Raw genomic sequence first — 18,735 nt, forward strand, 5'->3', positions numbered from 1 at the left:
GGAAGATTGCCAAGTTTGAGATCGCTGCCATCTTCTTCCATGCAAAACCCATTATTTTTTCAACAAGCCTCAGATATAAATGTACACAAGATAGCTTTAACTATCCAAGTCAAACCTAAACTTATTTTCACAAATGCTAAAGATATATGAATTTGCACGATCATCCTCATTCTCTATTATTGGTAAAATATCACTGGGCCATCCCAACATGGATGGCAGTCACAAATTCTAGGTAGATTTATAATTAGTTAGTGAATATTCGGCTAGTCTCATTTATCATCATATCATTTTCAAACTGTCTTTATATTCAAATGACACCAAGCATTCACCTTGTTATACCTATTATGCCAGAGGCTTTTTGATGTGAATGTTAAAGTGGTCCTCCCATTCTTATGCTTCTGAAGAACCACCTGTCACCCCTATATGGATATTTTTCCTAGTTTCCATTTACAATACAATCAATCACTAAAGTCTATACACTTTGGGGTCTATTTTTGGCAAATCTTTGCAAAATAATGTTGATATTGCTCGACTTTCTAGGCCATCAAAGACCAGGGCCCTAGTGAAAATGGATGATTCTTCTCCGGTTCAAAAGGACGTGTGTAGTGGCACTGATGAGGACATCCGACCTTGGAGAGTTTACCAGAGACGGTGCCGACGATCGATGGCCACGATCACACCGCTTTATTTTTTAGTTATTAATTATATTTGACTTATTGTTGTTTTTTTTTTTACTCTCGCTTGAGGGATTAGATGTTTGTGACCCCAAGGGGTATTATTGTTTTTTGTTTTGTTATTATATGTGGGGACCATTTATAGCCTCCTATTCTTATGAAGGGATGAAGAATATTATAAAAATTTCAGCAAATTGTCTCTTGTGAGCTTTGAGAGAGAGCATTGATGAGAACCATAGGTGAGAGCAATGTAACACCCACCAACTGCATGAAGCATTCGGGTTCGTGATCTACCTCCTCCTTCCCCGACCTCCCCTCTCTTCCACCCACAAATCGCCAACCACCATCTTCTTCCCTCCTCCAACAGTCGGCCTCTCCCCTTCCACTCCTACTAGCCGCCGACCCCAAGAAGCGCCATCCCTCCTCCTAGGCCTAGACCACCCTCCTCCCTAACCGCCGGCTAAGCCACCCCAACACCAACTCCTACCCTAGCCGTCAACCCTAACTCAAGTCCTCTTCCCTAAGCCGCCGGCAAACTCCTCCCTTGGCTCCCCCAATTTTCAAAATCTATTATTCAAAACCCTTCCTAAACTAACCCTTCATAAGTTAGGAAACTATTCTAATTCATATTCAAATTGAATTTGAATTTGAATTTTATTTCCTAATTGAGCCACCCTATTTTAGGAAAGCCCATTAAATCGTGCCTATTTGAATTTTAAATAAGATTTGATTTAAAACAATCTTTCCTATTTAAATATCCTAAATAGGGCAAGCCTTAACTCCTCCTTCTAAAACCCCTTTCCCCTAAACAAGCCGCTGGCCCCCCTCTTGGTCACCCCCTCTCTCTCTCCTATCTAATTAATCTACTCCATTAAACCCTCCAATCAGCCCCCCTAACCCCTATCAACCCTAGCCACCTCCTCCCAAACTTCCCTTCACGTTTTCCCACTCTTTTCTAAAATTCCTGCTTGTTGTCCAAGAATTTCAGCAAGCCTTCTTTGCTGTCCTGCTGCCCGAAAGACCCTCGCTTGCTGTCCAGAAAATTTCAACAAGGAACTTTCTTGTCCCGCACTCCGGAAAGACGTCGTTTTCTGTCCAGAAGTACCAGTACATTAAAATCTGTTATTCCCTCATGTATGGTGGATCCAGAACTTGATCACGGATTTGTCTATGATGATCAAGGACAAATTGATATCCTCAAATCTTTGTTCTTTGATGTCAACTTGGAGGTCAACCGTACCATTGAAGAATACGTCAAAAGGATTATCTTCTCTCTCGCCGCAGCTATCGACGAACAACTCTCTCCCGCCCAGTGGCAGATCATTTCCAAATCCTGATAAAGGTGAATTTCTCCTCGAAGTCTTCTGCTTTTCTAAGTCTTACCTTTAATTTGTGGCACCATAAAGGTTGTGCAATCTATCTCCGTTTAGCTTACATCAAGAGTGTGAGTGAGTGGATCCAAGTAGTGCCTAATCTTATTATCAATTCAGGGATTTCCTTTGAAAATCCCCCATGCTATGCAATCTTGATTGGAATTGATTATTCATGATTTTAACTCTTACCTGTAATTTGGCTTAAGCTTTAATCATCTCTCTATTGTTTTAATATTTGTTTAAATCACTAGAAGTCAATGTAATTATTATTGCTCTAATTTAAAAGGAATGTAATTTTGACATTGCATAATTTCCCATGCATTTAGTTCTACATCATCCAAGTTGTGTCTAATCTTATTGTCAATTCAGAGATTTCCTTTGAAAATCCCCCATGCTATGCTAATCTTGATTGGAATTGATTATTCATGATTCTAACTCTTACATATAGTTTGGTATAAGCTTTAATCATCTCTCTATTGTTTTAATATTTGTTTAAATCACTAGAAGTCAAAGTAATTATTATTGCTCTAATTTAAAAGACGTGTAATTTTGACATTGTATAATTTCCCATGCATTTACTTCTACATTAAGCACAATGTTGACTGATTACTTGTATAAGGTTGAATTTAAAGGCATCCCCTATTATTACTCATTCTATAAGTTCTTTGGCCAAAATTAATCTGATTAATTCAAGGTCCATCCGAATTTAAGAAAATCAAAGGGTAAAGCTCAAAAGGTAAATGCAAATGGGCAGACCATTCCTTCCTCCATAGTGATTGCTACTTCATTAGCTTAGGTTGGCACTTATAATCAAGGACCAATTGATTTTCATTGGAAGCAGAAATTATTGTCTGCTCCTATTATTCCTGAGTTATATTCTACACCCCTAACAAATAGCTATAATTTCATGTTACATTCAAAATGACTTGCATCCATTGAGCTAGAAGACAGAAAGGGATACATTATTAAAAGAATAAACAAATCAGGAAAAATAAGAAAACAGATCAAATTCTCTTCTCACAAAAATAATGAGGATGAAGAAAATCTCGCCAAAACTTGGAGCAACCTTTCGAAGAAGAAAACTTTTCTCGCCAAGTATCTTGAACACCAACAAAGATCTCCTTCCCTTCTTGAGTTGATCAAGAGAGGGAAGGAACCCTCTTTGCTCCTCAATTACACACAACTCAGTCAGACGAATAGAGGCTATGAACTTTGAATGAGTTGTCTAATCCATCAATTCTCTCTAATTACTAAAAGATATTGAATTTCAACCGCCCCATCAGACTTTTTATAGGTTACGGGCATAGGAGAAGATAATGATTAAGGTCTTAGGTAATTACACTATCACCCACACCTTCTTTATACGATTGCTATAGAGTCGTTGGTGTCTAAGAAAGATGAATAGAATCATAGGATAACATTGCTCCTCCAAGTCAATCAATTATGAATGAAGCTTAACATGAAGAGAAATAATAATTTTATATATTCAAAGTTTTTTTGTTTTTTAATTTATCATTCATTAAAATGTGGGGGTATATAACTAGTTCATTATCTAACAAAGTTGCTTCTATTTAGCTTATATTTGAGAGTCAATGCATATAAATTTAACTCAATTTCAGAGCTTTTGGAAGATATACAACAAACATCTCATAACTACATCTGTGCTTGAAAACTATAAATAAATGCATCTCACGGGAACATAAAAATGGCATACTTTACTAATGAAGTTAAAGAGCCAATATCTTCTGGGATACAGGTTAGCGAGTTGAATGACACATCCAATGATTTTAGTAAGGAAAGCCTGAACAAAAACAATTTGATTAGATATCATAGAAAAATATAGCATGAAACATTACCTTGCTTTCTTTACTTTTTCAATTGGTAAGATGAGCTTACTCTCCTATGGCTGCTGGAAGGCTGGATAATTTATTGTGACTGATGTTCAGGATGGATAACATTGTTAAGTTTTTCACATCTTCTCGTAGTACTTCTAGCTCATTATGAGCCAAGATAAGCTTTTGCAACTCCACCCCCTGCAGAAACTTAAATAACATGAGTTTAACAACAAAAAAATGCAACAAAGGGTTTTTTAAGAGATTTTGTGTATGATGATGCTTTGTAGAATTGACACGTAGCACACCTCCCACCATTTTTCATCCTCGCCGACTACTTCCAAGTTTTTATAAACTTCATTAGGCACCTCCCTGCAACATTAAGTCCAAAAAGAAAAGGACTTCAACAATAACAACAATAATAACATCATCATCATCATCAAGCATTTATCCCATTACGTGAGGTCAATGAAATGTGTGAGATTACCATATTATAATAGTTTGTATCTGCAAGTTCAGATATGATTACAGAAACAATTTACTGATTGCTTGAGAGGCAAAAAAATGAAAGTAAATATAGAAAGACAAATCAAATTATACACTTTGGTAAATTCATAGGATCAGATAAAGGATGTTGATCAAAATATAAAAGAACATCATAAATTTGGCCGCACAAATTCTGTGTTGCTGCAGAAACAGTATGTAAAAACCTGTAATTAAAACCCTGCTTATTAAAGCAACCAGTCCAGCCCGAATTCTTTCTCTGTCGAATGTAAGCAAGCAAGATAGTGAGGGAGCAAGGGCGAAGGTGATAATATGAGGTGACCATGTGAAAATTGAGGCGAAGATTGACAATAATGGCTTCAAGGGTATAATACATTCAAGAAGAAATCTTTAAAAAGGTATCAAGAGTTTAACAAAGCCCTGATTAATGATATTCAATATAGAAGGCATTAAAAACTCATAGACAATTTGGATGGATTACGGAGAATAAATTAGAGGAATTATTAAAGATCGTTTATTACATATATTTGTTTTAGTTGGATGTATGTTGTGTCATGCTTTTTATGTTGACTGCTTTAAAGGTATGAATAATATAGATTTTTTTTAATCTAGGGTTTTATTGAGCTCCATGTGTTGTTGTGAGAAGATCAATGCATGATCTTAATGCTAGACTATTTGTGATCTTTATATGATAGGTTACTCTTTACCAAGTAAAGGATAAACATGTTATTCGTTGTTAGGGGCACATTCATAGCTATTTATTAGCATACCTTTAATGGTTGATAATATATTATGCATTGTGTCTTATTTATTATTAATATTTCAAATGAGCATTTTAACATAATGTAATACTTAGCTTTGCCTTGTTGCATGATCATTTTAATCTTGTCACATGGATTGTGCCTTATTTATTGATAATATTTCACGTGATCATTCTTTAATAATATTTCACATTTTGCACAAGATACAAGCAATTCATATACATTATTCCAATTGCAAAGAAATCCCTACTACATATACAAATCAAGGACGATATAAATAGGTAACAAGTTTTGATCATCAAAATGATAAGGTTTTTTTCTTATGGATCCTTTGATATAATATAAATTATATAATTATATGAATGTTAATATTAAACCCTTTTGTTGATGGCTAGTCAGACTGATGGGTTCTATGAGAAATCATTGGATTTCCATGAGATTGATGCCTACATTTCCTTGTTTCATAGTGTAATAGTAAACCGAATATAAATACACAAATATAAAGAAAAAACAATGATGAATGACTGATGAGTCCTTCATAGAACATAAATACATAATGCAATATGCATGCTAATAAATATTTTTACATTTGGACACAATAATCATTGATTTGTATAGATTATTATTTATGAACCCTATTATATAATAAACACTATTAAATGATTCTCATATTTAAAAATCTGATCTTTTATACACTATCTGTAGTTGTTATGGTATAATGCTCATTCATACTCAAGCCCCTTTCTTTGCTCATATTTATGTCCTATATATTTTTCATTTATGTTTTATTAAATTTGGTTTTTACCTATTGAGTTTGTTTCATGCAAACTCATACCTATTGCTTTATAATTTTCAGGTTATTAATTGTGCAACTTCTAAAGGAGTTTTTAGGCTCATGCATCAAGTTTATTTTTAAAAGGTATTTAAGTTTAGAGTTATTTTATTGATTTAATTTAATAGTTTAAATTATTTATATTTTGATAGATATTTAGTAGGTATTTTAGATTTAGTTGCTCTAATGAATTTTTTGGTGAAAAAAAATTATTGAAGTCATATGTTTTCACTTTTTAGAATTGCTTCTAACTTTTTAACGCATACCCACGCACCGGAATGCTATAATTTCCTTCCAAGGTCATTGGCGCAAGTCCAAGGAGCCGATAATAAGACTTTAAAAGTCCTCATTTTTTGGAATTTAGTCCATTCCCTTGATTCTTCTCTAGGAAAGTTCACCTATTTCCTAATTCCTCTCCCAATCAAACCTTTTATAATCCTTCCTTGGTCATAGGTAAAGAGAAAAGAACAAAGAACAAAAAGAGAAGTGTGGAAAAAAAGTGATACAGGTATTTCTTAACCAATGTGCAAATAAAAGAGAACCAATGGTGGAGGAAAATGCAGGTAAATCCTTTAGGCAACCTATGATGATCTTAATTCCCATTCATCATTCCTGTAGCACAGCCAGGAAAGCCACCATCACTATGGTTGCAGTTGATCCCCCATATGATACAACAGGAATGATGATGTTTCCCTCAGAAATCCAGCAATGCTTTGGCAATGCCACAGTTGGAACTATTTGGTTGGCTACAACTAGATCATGTTGTGGGCAATTTTTAATTTGCAAATGATTTTGAAGAGAATTAATATAGCACCTTTATGACAAATCTAAAATAATATAGTTACTTTACATCAAAACCTTTAACCTTAAATAGAATTTGGGCATATCTAAAGAGCTTGGATATCTAAATTGAAAAAATGAATAATAGTTGTTTTCATATATGTCACATTGGTAGCCAATAATAACACTTAAACTCTATAACAATGTAGCCATAACTAGTGAACACAACAAATTCCATGAATGCGTCGAATTAAATGCAGAAAAAAGAGAAAAGATCTTCTATTTACTGAAAACCCAAAAAAAAAGTTGAACATTGATCCCCCACCTTAAATTTCCTCCCCTCCACACTTTTTATTTCAGGGAATATTTTGGATTTTTCTTATTTTCTTCCTGAAAGGTTAATGAAAGGGAGTGTTGTACAGGGTATATAACAGAAGAACTTGTATTAACATAACTGAGAAGCGCAATCCTAGTTTCAAATCGTCATTAAGCTGGTAGATCTCATACATCTATAACCTAGAAGGCTACAACCAATGTATTTGATTAGGATCTGAAAAAAACCTATTTCAATAGGCATACAGTTTCTGCTTGGGCTGGGAACATACGAGCAAATGTTTTTGCAGTGTTGCTTCCAAATTGAAATATTCAGATTTTTATTCATCAATCACTGAGAGTTCTGCCATTTATCACGCTTTCCCCGATAATTTGCCCCGAAATCTGCAACTATAAAGTTGCTTGCCATCCTTCTACATCTGATTACGCGCCTAGAAAGTCTATAGAAATCTAGCGGATTTTCTCTTTCACTATCGCTTCACTAGCAAATTTTATCATTCTCACTAGCAGCATTCGAATAGAAAAGTCTTGCCCGCCCAAAAAAGTAACCCAAAGAATAATCAAGCTACAAACTTCCCCTAAGTTACCATTAATTAGAAAAGGAACATTTTTGAGACGGCGATCTAAATGGATCCATATGGAAGAACTGAAGAAGAAAAGAAGAGTAACCTAAGGGAACGATTAGAAAGATTGAGAGATCCGGAGGATCTTGCTTGCTTGAGGAGGCGATCCATGGCGGCTTCGATCTTGGTTTACCTCCCTGGAGGTTCAAAATCCATTTTGCTCGTTGCGCCGCGACGATTTGTTCACATTATCTTATTTTAAAATTGCCGGATTATTTAGGGGATGTTTGTTAAGTAAAAAAAAAAAAGTTATCCTCGTAAAAAAGCAGGAGATTTACATGTATATCATTTTATATTATTTTATTTATATATTTAATATTTAAAATTTTAATATTATATATAATTTATAATCCATTTATATATTAAATATAAGTGATATAAAGTGGCATATTTTATATTAAAATAATATATTTAATGGGAGGACTGTAGTGCTAAGTTTTTTATCATCATGATGATGGCATCAAATATTTTATAAATATCAAAATTCACTCAAAATTTCATTCTTTTGTTCTTTTTGCAAGTTACTCTATAAATATTCGAGAGAATTAAAGAATTAAATATACACAAAATATCTCAAAGCCTAGCTCCTAATCAACAGGCACATCTAGACTTATTTGAATTAGGCTTCATTTGGAGCGTCTTTCTTATTGCTTCTTAAAGCAATTTTTATTGCAATTTTTTTAATTTTTGTAATAGGAAGCTGCTATTAGAAGCATTAAAAAAGCTGTCCCAAACTAAACCTTAATCGGCAAGCTCCCCTATTAAGCGAATAACATCACCCAACAAGTCAACGACCTCGTATAGCATTTTAGTGACTCCGTCCACTAAAGCATTAACCCTTGACAGTTGACATCATCAGCTCATCAAGATTCAAGCCGAATCAGTGTGGCTGCCCACATGTTTATGGTCTACATGTAAATATTTCATATATATTATATATTTTTAGCTACATATTTTTGGCAGTATATGCATATTTTTAATATATTTTCCTGTAGTGCACAAGAACCTATAAATACAGGGTTAAATGGCTATTTTGAAGGACCTTAGGAGATATATTTATCTTATACATTTATGTTGGCTCTCTTATTCTTCTAGTCAATCTCTCTCTTTCTTCTCTTAGTTCTATTAAAATCTTAAAGTCCTACAATATGATTCAAGTATCGCATACGAAAAAAATATAGATCCAATAATTTGATAAATTTCTTATTCAAATTCATAATTTCTCGATAGGCACAATAATTAAGAATTAGAACAAAATTATATTGAAATATTTTGATATAAATTATATTATAATGTAATTAAAAATATAAAATTATTTTATGATTAATATAATATAAACTCTTTAGTTATAATACTAATCTTAAAATAAATTGAATAAATTTTAAATTTATTGTGTTATCAATTAAAGTAGGGTTTATTTATTCCCCTTAAAATTTTAATAGGGCTGAAGGCACAAGTTTGTGGATTTTTCATTTAAAAAAAAAAAGTAATTTTGACGCACGTGACCATTGAAGTCCACGTGCCGTCAACTAGAGCCGTTTCTTCCGGTAACCCTTCCCGGGCGCTCTTCCTTCAAAGCAAAGAGCATGAGCTCCGGCAAATCGAGGGAGGCTGACGAAAACGTGAAATTAGGTTTTTCGAAGCTTGGAGCTAGGGTTTTGGAAGGAAGGGGATAGTATTTAGCATCCCCATTTGGTAGCGGACGATGGGATTTCTGGACATATTCAAGAGTTACACGAAAAATCCGTTGAAGGATTCGCTCAAAGTCCTCGAAGCTGATATCTACCATGCAAACACGATGTGAGTAATTTCTTGAGCTTCATTTCTCTCCCTTTCGAAAAAGATAGAGATTCTTTCATGGTGATTGGGAGTTTTAAGAATGGAAAGAAAACGACTAGGTCTTTTCTTGAATGGGAGTTTAAAGAAAATTAAGAAAAAAAAGTTCTGAACTCTGTCGGATCTAATTTGAAGTTTAAATTTGACTTAATTAGATCTTAATTTGATTAAGGTTTTTGGGCCCAAAAAAGTTCAATTAACTTATACAGGATTAGCTGCATTGGTTTGGTTTGAAGCATGAAGGGGCTTGAAATGTGATTATGATTTTGTTTATGCTCGGCTCAAACTATCTCTTAATCTTTTTTGAACTTGAGTTAGCCGATGCTCAACTTGGTGACCACCAAGGGGGGAAGGGCAAATAGCACTCTTCTTGTTCACCTTAATTTTGGTACTCTATCTAGAGATGAGCTTAAGGATTACAATGGCGTAGAAGAAGCTGACTTGTTTCAATAAATGCCATTAAATTATCCTCTCACCCAGTGTAAATATTATTCTGTGAGATCACCAAACGGCGTTTAGAGGCGAATGATAATGTGCCATGTCATTTTTTTGTTATGTACCGTTGGATATCGGGTGATGTGGCGTGTTCTAATTTGCCTCTGGACCGCTCGGTGACGGCATAGAATAATTTCTCCACCCAGTGATACTTTTCCTTCTACGTACTCTCTCCATCATCTGCATTAAAGTAGGTTGCCCTTTTAAAAATTATTCTTGAAGTTCTTGTGGTTGCATGATCAGTATAGGAAAGACAGAAAAAAATGATATAGGTTCGTTTCGGTTGATTGGGAGTTTTACAGGGGATATAAAGAATTATTTCATTGCTTGTTTGGAAGTTAAAAGAAAACAAAAGAAAGCAAAAACAATAACAGCTTTTTTTTTAATAAAGTTGTCTTATTGCTTATGACACCACTGCACTTCTTCGGCATTACCATCCTTTCATGGTACTTGACCCTGAGGATTGCTTACTCTTGCTTTCCTTATTTTTTTTCTTCCTTTTTCTTCTCCTCAACCTATGATTCTCTCTCAGTTTTATTTTCTAATCTTCTTTTTTTTTCCCCTTTTTGATCTCTTTTGGCTAGCAATTGCTTCTTTCTTTTCTAATTTTTCTTCACACAACCACACATGCTTCACAACACCCGATTCCTTCCTCTCTTAATTTAGTCTCAGATGGCATTCTTGAAGTTTTTCCCTCATCAAGGTTGTCTCTCCCTCTGTTTATATAGCTATGACCATGATCAAGAAGAATGTTGCACTCTAGAGGCTTATCTATATATTTCCCGAGTTTGTTAAAATTTTTGTACTAAAATTCTGTTTTAAGAAGCAATAAAATAACTGTCACAAACGAAAACTTAATGTCTTCTAAGCTGCTTTACATTTTTTTAGTTCTGGACCTGCATAACTTCTTGTTGTTTTTGGTGATATGTTTGATTATTGTAATCTTATCCTGATTTATTTTCTTATTAATTACAATTTTGCCAAAAAAAAGTCTTTCTGAGGATTAATTATTCTATGCGGAAGCCGAACGCTGTCCAGAGACCAACAAGAATGCGCCACATTACCCCTTCACTTGGTACTACTCGGTATCGCTCGGTGCCGCTGACATGGCCGCACCTGATTCGACTTTGATCGCAGAATAATTTCTCCTTGCTTAGGGGAATACTTGCTGATTTATACAATACAAAATTTGTCCTCTTTTTGGGCTTAACTGGCATTATTTGTTAATTTCACTTTCCGTATGAAACATAACACACACACACAAAAAAATCGAATATGTTACTGCTTTTTTGGGTGCTGTGTTAATAATTTTACTTTGTCAATTGCTGAGAGATTTAGGGCATCAGAATCTCCATTCAATGGCACCTGCATGCAAATCCGTATATCTTACAGTCCGGCCGCCACATTCTTTCTTTTTTTAGCGCAGTGGACGGACTGTAGTCTTGCAGAGGCCCTAGGACTGCTGAGCATTTCCATATATAAGGTATGATTCATCTAATGTAGATCTAGATAAATGTTTTAGTTTTATGGTTCGCTTAAATATTCCTAAAATTTAATATGATTTTAGCGCCTAGCAAGCTATTTTCCTGCAGGTTTATCTTGATGGAACATCATCAATGTTTGCCAGTGAAAAGAAAGCAAGCATTAAGCAATTTTATTGTAAGTAGTTTCTCCTATTTTTCAAAAATATTCAATGCTAATCATCCATTGACCTGAAATTGACTCGTTTTTTATCCGAAAATCTATTTTTGACCGGGCAACCCGAGATTGACCTGTTTTTACCTGAAAAGCGGAGATTAACCCGTTTTTAGACACGAAAACTAGTAGTTTTTTGTTGGTACCGGGTCATTCGGTTCGGGTCGGGTTGATCCAGACCCGAAACGGGTTGTGTTCGGGTCCGAAAAATCGACCCGATTGCAAAAAAAGGGTCTGGTTCGGATTGACTTGAATAGTGCCGGGTCAGTTTCAGGTTCAACCCGAACCCGCCCCGTGACCCGAAATTGACACCCCTATATTTTTGCATTGAGGCAGAGCTCTATGATCCAGTCCGGTGCAGTGCATTCTCAACCTTTATTTTTCTTACCTTTATGTGTTAATGGCAGCTTTTATATTCCCTACTTTGATGCAATTACGAAGAAAAATCACTGGTATGGAGACTATGGAGGATCAAAATAAAAAAAAAATGTTTCTGGAAAGGTATATGAGGACAGATGATGATGACCAGATGCATTTATCTGTGAGTGACGCTGAAAGAGAGGAGGAATGTGGGATCTGCATGCTGCAGAATAGCAAGTTTGTGCTACCCACCTGCAACCATTGCTTGTGCTTGAGCTGTTTTAATGAATGGTATGTTCCCCAGCTACTTTGCAGATCTAAAGAATAAATTATTGGTTTATATTTTGTTTAGGGTTTTAAGCGTTGAAAGGAAGTGTTTTCTTACATCATCATCATAAATCACAAGTTTAGATTAAATGTTGAAGAGTGTGAATCAAATGGGATTTAAATTGAGATAAAAACACTGGTGGTTAAACCCAATTCCAAACCAAAGGCTTAAGTTGGTTGATAAGGGCCAACCATTTGGTAGTTTAGCACTAAAATATTTTTCAATAATTCCATTTGAGATAACTTAATACTCTCATATGTCTTAATAATCTTCCCCTCTTTACTTCGACCATTATTCTCTTCAAATGGAATGTAGAGTCAAATTCATGTCTTTATAATTTTCTTCTCACATCAGAGCTCTTTGATTCGACCATTATTCTCTCAAATGGAATATTGAGGCTTCGTTTTTAATGGCTTTTTTATTGCTTCTTAAAGCAGCTTTCTAGTAAAATGCTTTAAGAAGCAGTAAAAAACATCCCAAATGAAGCCTAAGTCAAATTCAAAGTTTTTCAGCGTCATCAAGTATCTCAAATGGAATGTTAAATCAAATGCAAGTTTTATATAAATCCGTCGGGGGTGGATCCGACCTCTATTTTGAGGGTGGGCAAAATAAGAATGTGAAAAGCATAATTTTATGTATGAAATAGAGAAGAGGAATTTTCTTTTAAGAATTTGAGCAACCGTAATTATTGAAGATGGGCAAAATAGTTAAAACACCTATTTTTCTAAGAAAAAACAAAGTTTCAGGTGGGTAATTGCCCACCCTGAGATCTTCTTGGTTCCACCACTGGATCCATGTGGTATGAGTCATCTACTTCTAAAACTATTTCAAACAAAGGATAGATCACAACAAAGTCCAACATAAGCCATAAATCATCACTAGATCCCAGTCAAATTATCAACTTTAATATAATAATTAAGGAATGTAAAATTATCAAAATTTAAGCCAAATACTCCAACTCATCTAAATGAAACAATTTAAACCTAAAAATGAAAGCCAATCATTTGAAATATATATATATTTTTATTCTTCTATTGTTTGTGTGTTTTAATGCCACCATTCAATACTTAACATTCATCAATTATGCCATTTAATTCATTCTTTTTTCTTTTCTGCTAATTTTCTTACCACTCTGTTAATTGAATTTCATCCCCTTTACTGTTAAGAAGGATTTTAATACATTTTTGACCGATTTGTTACTCATTTCATAGTAAAGCAAAATCAGAGTGGTGTCCTTTTTGCCGCAGTAGCCTCCTGGAAGTGGTAGCTGATGAACTGTGGGTCTTCATTGAGCGCAGAGACATAGCAGATTTGACCACTGTGTTTGAAGAAGATCATCGCCGCTTATCCATGTATTTAGACAGGCTTCCTCTCATCTCTTAAAACAATTCTTCTTTCTCTGTTTTCTCTGATTTTCTGCTTCTCAAAGCTGAGAAGTTCTCGTATGCTTAGTTGGAGGATCTTTTTGAATATTTAGGCCAATTAATGTTGATGAGAAGTTTGTTGAAGAATATGATGTTATTATGTATTATGTTCTTAAAATTTTAATGTATCTGGTGCGAAATCTTGCTAACATAGATAAAGAGAGAGAATATTGTGTAGATTTGAAGAATATAAAGATTTTTATGTGAAAAGTTAAAAGGATAAAAATTCAAATCTTGCTTAGTCTTAATAAATTTATTAATTTAATGAACTATACAAATGAGATTAGGGTTAAGTATGCAGCTTACTTTAATATGTTTGCTAGAGTTTTGACTATCAATCAAGAGGTCTTGAATTTTAATCTTGTATGTATTGTGTGTTAGTCTGTCTTAATTAGTCTAAATATTTCAAAAAATAAAAAACAAAAAAAGGCTAAGCCTCTAAAAACTTGCGCTCCGTTCTCGTAGTTAACCAATGAGATCTCCCTGATGAGTGCAGCCATTACTTAATAAATAGAGTTGGGCTTTGTTTGTTTGTGTTAAATTATTTTGAAATAAATAATTTTGTATTAAAAATTTATTTTTGAAAATAATAAATAAACTGTCCCAAATAAAACCTTAATTTGCAATAGAGTAGCTTTTTCCATTTCAAGGCTCCAGCCAGAGAGCTTTAGCCTTCAAGGCAAAAGGCTTTCACTTGCTTTCCTAAAACACTATGTAGCGTGTGCTTTAAACCAACCAATATATTTCGCTATCAGAGAGAAAGTTTCTCCTAATTTCTCTTAAAATGTTCTAATTTCTCTTAAAATGTTCATGTAAATAGTGAGATATTTATTATAAACTTTTCGTTCAAAAAATTTTGTATTAAAAAATTATTTCAAAAAATAATAAAAAAAGCATCCCAATAAAGCCTTTGTTCCTAAAAAAAAATCCAGCTTTACTGCAACAAAAGCACCAAAGAAATTCTCATATAAAGAAACCATCGCGTTAGCTTTATTCTAATTATTTTAAGTTGGCCTGGCAAATTATTGCGTCCGGTCACCTGACATATGGACATCCAATTCGGACACACCACCTCACCCGGATGCACTAGGTCTAGGTATTTTTGAGTGACGTGGCGCGTTTTTATTGGTGTCCGGACGAATCCGGACACCGGACACAATAATTTGCCGGCCTTATGAGACCATTATCTATATCCCAATCACCACTCCTCTCCCTCATTTCATTTCTTGGCCGGTGTTGCAGGCTAGAATATATGTGATGATAGAGTTATAATCCTATGTCTTAGCTTTGCACTGATATCCAGCTCACACACAGAGAACACATGATTTTTTATGTGGAAAACCCTGGAAAGGGGAAAAACCACGGGGTCTGACCTATTTGAAAATGATTTCATTAGAATTCTAGGAGATTACAATGGGTTTACTTGTTCCTTAAGACAATCATATTACAAATGTCAACCGTATGGTTGAAATCTAGTGACAAACGGGAATGAATGTCTGGCGTCACTTGGTGGAAGTCTGGCGTTACTGGGAAATTCGGTCGTTAGTAGTTAATCCGATGGAAGTTTAGTAGAACTTTGGCATCGGGCAGTGATTCTATAGAACTCTGGCATCGGGTAAAGGTCCGATAGAACTCCGACGTCGAGTGGTGATCTAACAGAACTTCGGGAGTCAGTTGGCGGTCCGGCGAAACTCTAAACGTTAAGTGGTGGTTCGACTGAACTCCAGGCGTCAGGCAGTGGTCCGGCGAAACTCCGAGCATTGGGTGGTGGTCTGGCAGAAGTCCAGGTGTCAAACGGTGGTCCGAAGAAACTCCGCGTGTCAAGTGATGGCCCGGCTAAAGTCCGAGCATCAGGTGGTGGTCCGACCAAAGTTCAGGTGTCATGTGGTGGTCCGGCGGAACTTCAGCCGTCAAGTGGTGCTCCGGTAAAACTATAGGCATCTAGTGGTAGTTCGGTGGAACTCCGGGAGTTAGGTGGTGGTCTGGCGAAAGTCCAAGCGTCAGGTGGTAGTCTGATGAAACTCTGGGCAGTAGTCAGGTGGTGGTCCGACGGAACTTTAGATGGTGGTCAATGAGGCAAGAGCAATCTTTGATGTCTCTCTTGTTTTCTTAGGCTTAGGGGTCCCTTTTCAAGGAGGGGTCTATTTATAGATTTTCTAGAGTGGCATGGCCCGTAAATAGGAGGAAGATCAAGGGTCAATGGGGAGTGGTTTAGATGAACGGTCGATATTAAATCACTTGATTATGGATCGTTCGTTATACATTTGAAGGTCTTAAATATGTTGGAATTTCGTGATCTTGGGCTTGTTGGATTTGGCTCGGATTTGTGTCGAATGTGGTGTCGTTGGTTTCATATTTTCGAGACATTCAGTTTGACTGTAAGTTTGCTGAAATCGGAGTTCGAATGGACCCAATTTTAATTTTGGAAGTTTCCAACTTGATTTTTCCTCAAGATTCGTGCTCGAACATTAAATTTTGTTTATGATGTATCAGCTAGGAAGAAAGAGGAAGAAAGAAAGGAGGAGGGGGGGGGGAAGATGATAGAAGATGAAAATTCTAGGCCTTTTTGTCAGTTGGCACTTTTACTAAATTTGTTCTATTCATTATAAGTCATTATACTCTTGCTCTTATTTTCGACGATTTTAATTTCTAAGGATTTTATCTCTCATAAATCTATTAAAAATATGTTTACTCCTAATTTATTAAGCTTTTATTGTATATATAATTTTTTTATATGATAGATATGATTCTCACGATTATTTTGACTGTATATTATAGAAATTTACTAGATAATTTGATAGTTATGATTTTATGAAGTTAATGCACAGTATATAGATTTCTTTGCATTTCATAAATTATTTCATTTTATACAGGATATTAACTTACATTGAGAAAATGATATGACTGATTTAAGATAAATGTGACTTTTAAATGTAAGCAAAAAAAAAAAAAATCTTAACATATAATTAATAAATGTTGACTCTTAAAATATAATACAGGAGGGTGGGCCAATGAATTTTGTGTAAAATAAAATGTTTGTAGTGTAATCTTGAATATTAACATGTAATCGATTAACTGAATTATGTCGACGGATTAAGGGTGACGACTTTTAATGATTTACTGAAAGTCACTTATGAATTGACTTAAGATAATAAAAAATGGTAGCAAGATAAAGATTGATGATCAATTGATCGATAATTGGGGTTAAATTAAAGACTGATGATCAACCAGTCGACAGTTGAGGTAAAATTAAAGACTTATGACCAACTGGTCCACAATTGGGGAAGAATGTTAAAACACCACATTAAAAATGTATGTCATGTCTTATTATTCATAATTGAATTCATGATTGCATTTACATGATAGTATATGAATTGATTGATAAATTGAACTGAAGTCGTATTGATATATAATGCATTGATGATGATACAACATGATATGAACATTGATAGATATAGATTAGCAAATTGATGGAGTACACATATAAGTACACTAACATAACATATTGACGTAACATATTGTTTGATAGTTCATTTTACTAACTTTTCTTATATAATTTGATACATCTCTTTTGTCTTTATTGATCATATTGGCTTTTTTATTGTTTGATATTGATTTTAAACATTGCTTATGGCTCATTCTAATAGGTTATTAATGATTGATATATATTATTTGGAACTAGAGCATGCATATTATTGTTTTGCCTTGCATTGAATACAATAGTTATTTCCTGGGCTATGTACTCATTGCATAGTTTTTATATGAGTTTAAGTAAAGGTAATAAGCCTGCAAAGTGAAGTTAGACAATGAAGATAGTTTAATTTTATTTTAAACTCTTTGGTTATATATAATCTTTTATAACATGTTACGAGTATTATATATGTTATTTTGGACTTTAGACTTTAATCAGAATATAAATATTGATCACAGTAACATAATTATGTTTTCTATTATTTGTTTGTTTTTTTCTAAATGTAATTAAATAGATATGATTGTTACAAACAACAATAACAAGCCTTTATCATATTAAGTGGGTTTAATTACATTATTCTTTTTTCTCCCTTTTGTCATGTTAAAAGTCAAATTGAAAAAGATAATAAAAAAAGATAAATGAACTTCTTCCATTTTAAATTTTAAGACGTCACAATCACAGCCACTGGTCCATCAATATCCTTCTGACTTTTGTTCCCACCAATTAGTTCTATGACTTCCATCGGCAACCGACTTCGATTGTATATATATAACCACTTGATAACCATTGATATTAGCATGCCACCATTCAACATATCAAAAGGCTCTTTAATATCAAGTGGTTGTCTTGTGGGGAGGATGACTTAAAGTTTCTTTACTACAGAACAAAGCTAGGCAAAACATCAATTTGATTAAATCTATCACCACAACAGAGGGTGTTTTCACTCATTCCACTGATATTAGCAATGCTACCTTCAACATTTCAAAATGCTCTTTAATACTCCCTATTTGCCTCTGACAATTGGACTGCTCTAGTTGGCAGCATGATCTATTCCCACCTTATTCCTAATTTAATTGCTCCTGTCATTGTGGAAGAAATTAAGGATATTGTCTTCTCTTATCCCTATTATTCAGCCCCTGGGCCTAATAGCTACACTTTTGAGTTTTACAAATCAACTTGGAATACGATTGTCAAGCAACTTTAAGAGGCAATTTTTTTTCCTTTTTCTCATCCTACTCTTTGCAAAAGTAAGTGAAGGATACATCTATTGCATTGATTCCTAAACATCCTCATGCTGCCAATATATCTAACAACAGACTGATATCCCTTTGCAACACCTTCTACAAAACTATTGCTAAGATCTTGGCCACTAGGATGCAAGAGGTCATGCCTTCTATTATTCACCCAAGCCAA

At 34.4% G+C, this 18,735-nt stretch overlaps 2 protein-coding genes across 5 annotated transcripts in view; one reads left to right on the plus strand and one right to left on the minus strand.

Annotated features, from left to right (window-relative positions):
* LOC110115147 (plant intracellular Ras-group-related LRR protein 6) overlaps positions 1 to 7,896 on the minus strand; it is a 38,495-nt gene extending 30,599 nt beyond the window's left edge. Inside the window, exons 1-4 of the mRNA XM_028699138.1 lie at positions 7,759 to 7,896; positions 4,188 to 4,251; positions 3,944 to 4,080; positions 3,762 to 3,848 (exon numbers count right to left, since the gene is read on the minus strand). Of these exons, the coding sequence (XP_028554971.1) occupies positions 3,762 to 3,848; positions 3,944 to 4,080; positions 4,188 to 4,251; positions 7,759 to 7,823 (353 nt within the window). The 5' untranslated portion in view covers positions 7,824 to 7,896. The remainder of the gene's footprint in view (positions 1 to 3,761; positions 3,849 to 3,943; positions 4,081 to 4,187; positions 4,252 to 7,758) is intronic.
* Positions 7,897 to 9,269: 1,373 nt separating this feature from the next.
* LOC110115183 (E3 ubiquitin-protein ligase AIRP2) lies at positions 9,270 to 13,893 on the plus strand. Of its 4 annotated transcripts, none has more exons than XM_028699087.1 (5): positions 9,270 to 9,512; positions 11,376 to 11,526; positions 11,636 to 11,702; positions 12,146 to 12,389; positions 13,638 to 13,893. In XM_028699087.1, the coding sequence occupies exons 1-5, from the start codon at positions 9,418 to 9,420 to the stop codon at positions 13,807 to 13,809; spliced, it is 729 nt and encodes a 242-aa protein (XP_028554920.1). In that variant the 5' UTR covers positions 9,270 to 9,417; the 3' UTR covers positions 13,810 to 13,893. The 4 variants fall into 4 exon arrangements, with proteins under 4 accessions (XP_028554920.1, XP_028554921.1, XP_020704009.1 ...); XM_028699088.1 differs by having other exon boundaries at positions 13,674 to 13,893; XM_020848350.2 differs by having other exon boundaries at positions 11,382 to 11,526.
* Positions 13,894 to 18,735: the final 4,842 nt, after the last annotated feature.

The sequence above is a fragment of the Dendrobium catenatum genome, unplaced genomic scaffold (genome assembly GCF_001605985.2).
Source record: "Dendrobium catenatum unplaced genomic scaffold, ASM160598v2 fragScaff_scaffold_1220, whole genome shotgun sequence".
Classification (NCBI taxonomy): domain Eukaryota; kingdom Viridiplantae; phylum Streptophyta; class Magnoliopsida; order Asparagales; family Orchidaceae; genus Dendrobium; species Dendrobium catenatum.

Excerpts from the sequence above, each read along its gene's own strand:
- LOC110115183 (XM_028699087.1), top strand. The coding sequence starts at position 9,418 with ATGGGATTTCTGGACATATTCAAGAGTTACACGAAAAATCCGTTGAAG. Across the intron at positions 11,703-12,145 it reads AAGCATTAAGCAATTTTATT|CTTTTATATTCCCTACTTTG; the intron begins GTAAGTAGTTTC and ends TGTTAATGGCAG. Across the intron at positions 12,390-13,637 it reads TTGAGCTGTTTTAATGAATG|TAAAGCAAAATCAGAGTGGT; the intron begins GTATGTTCCCCA and ends CTCATTTCATAG.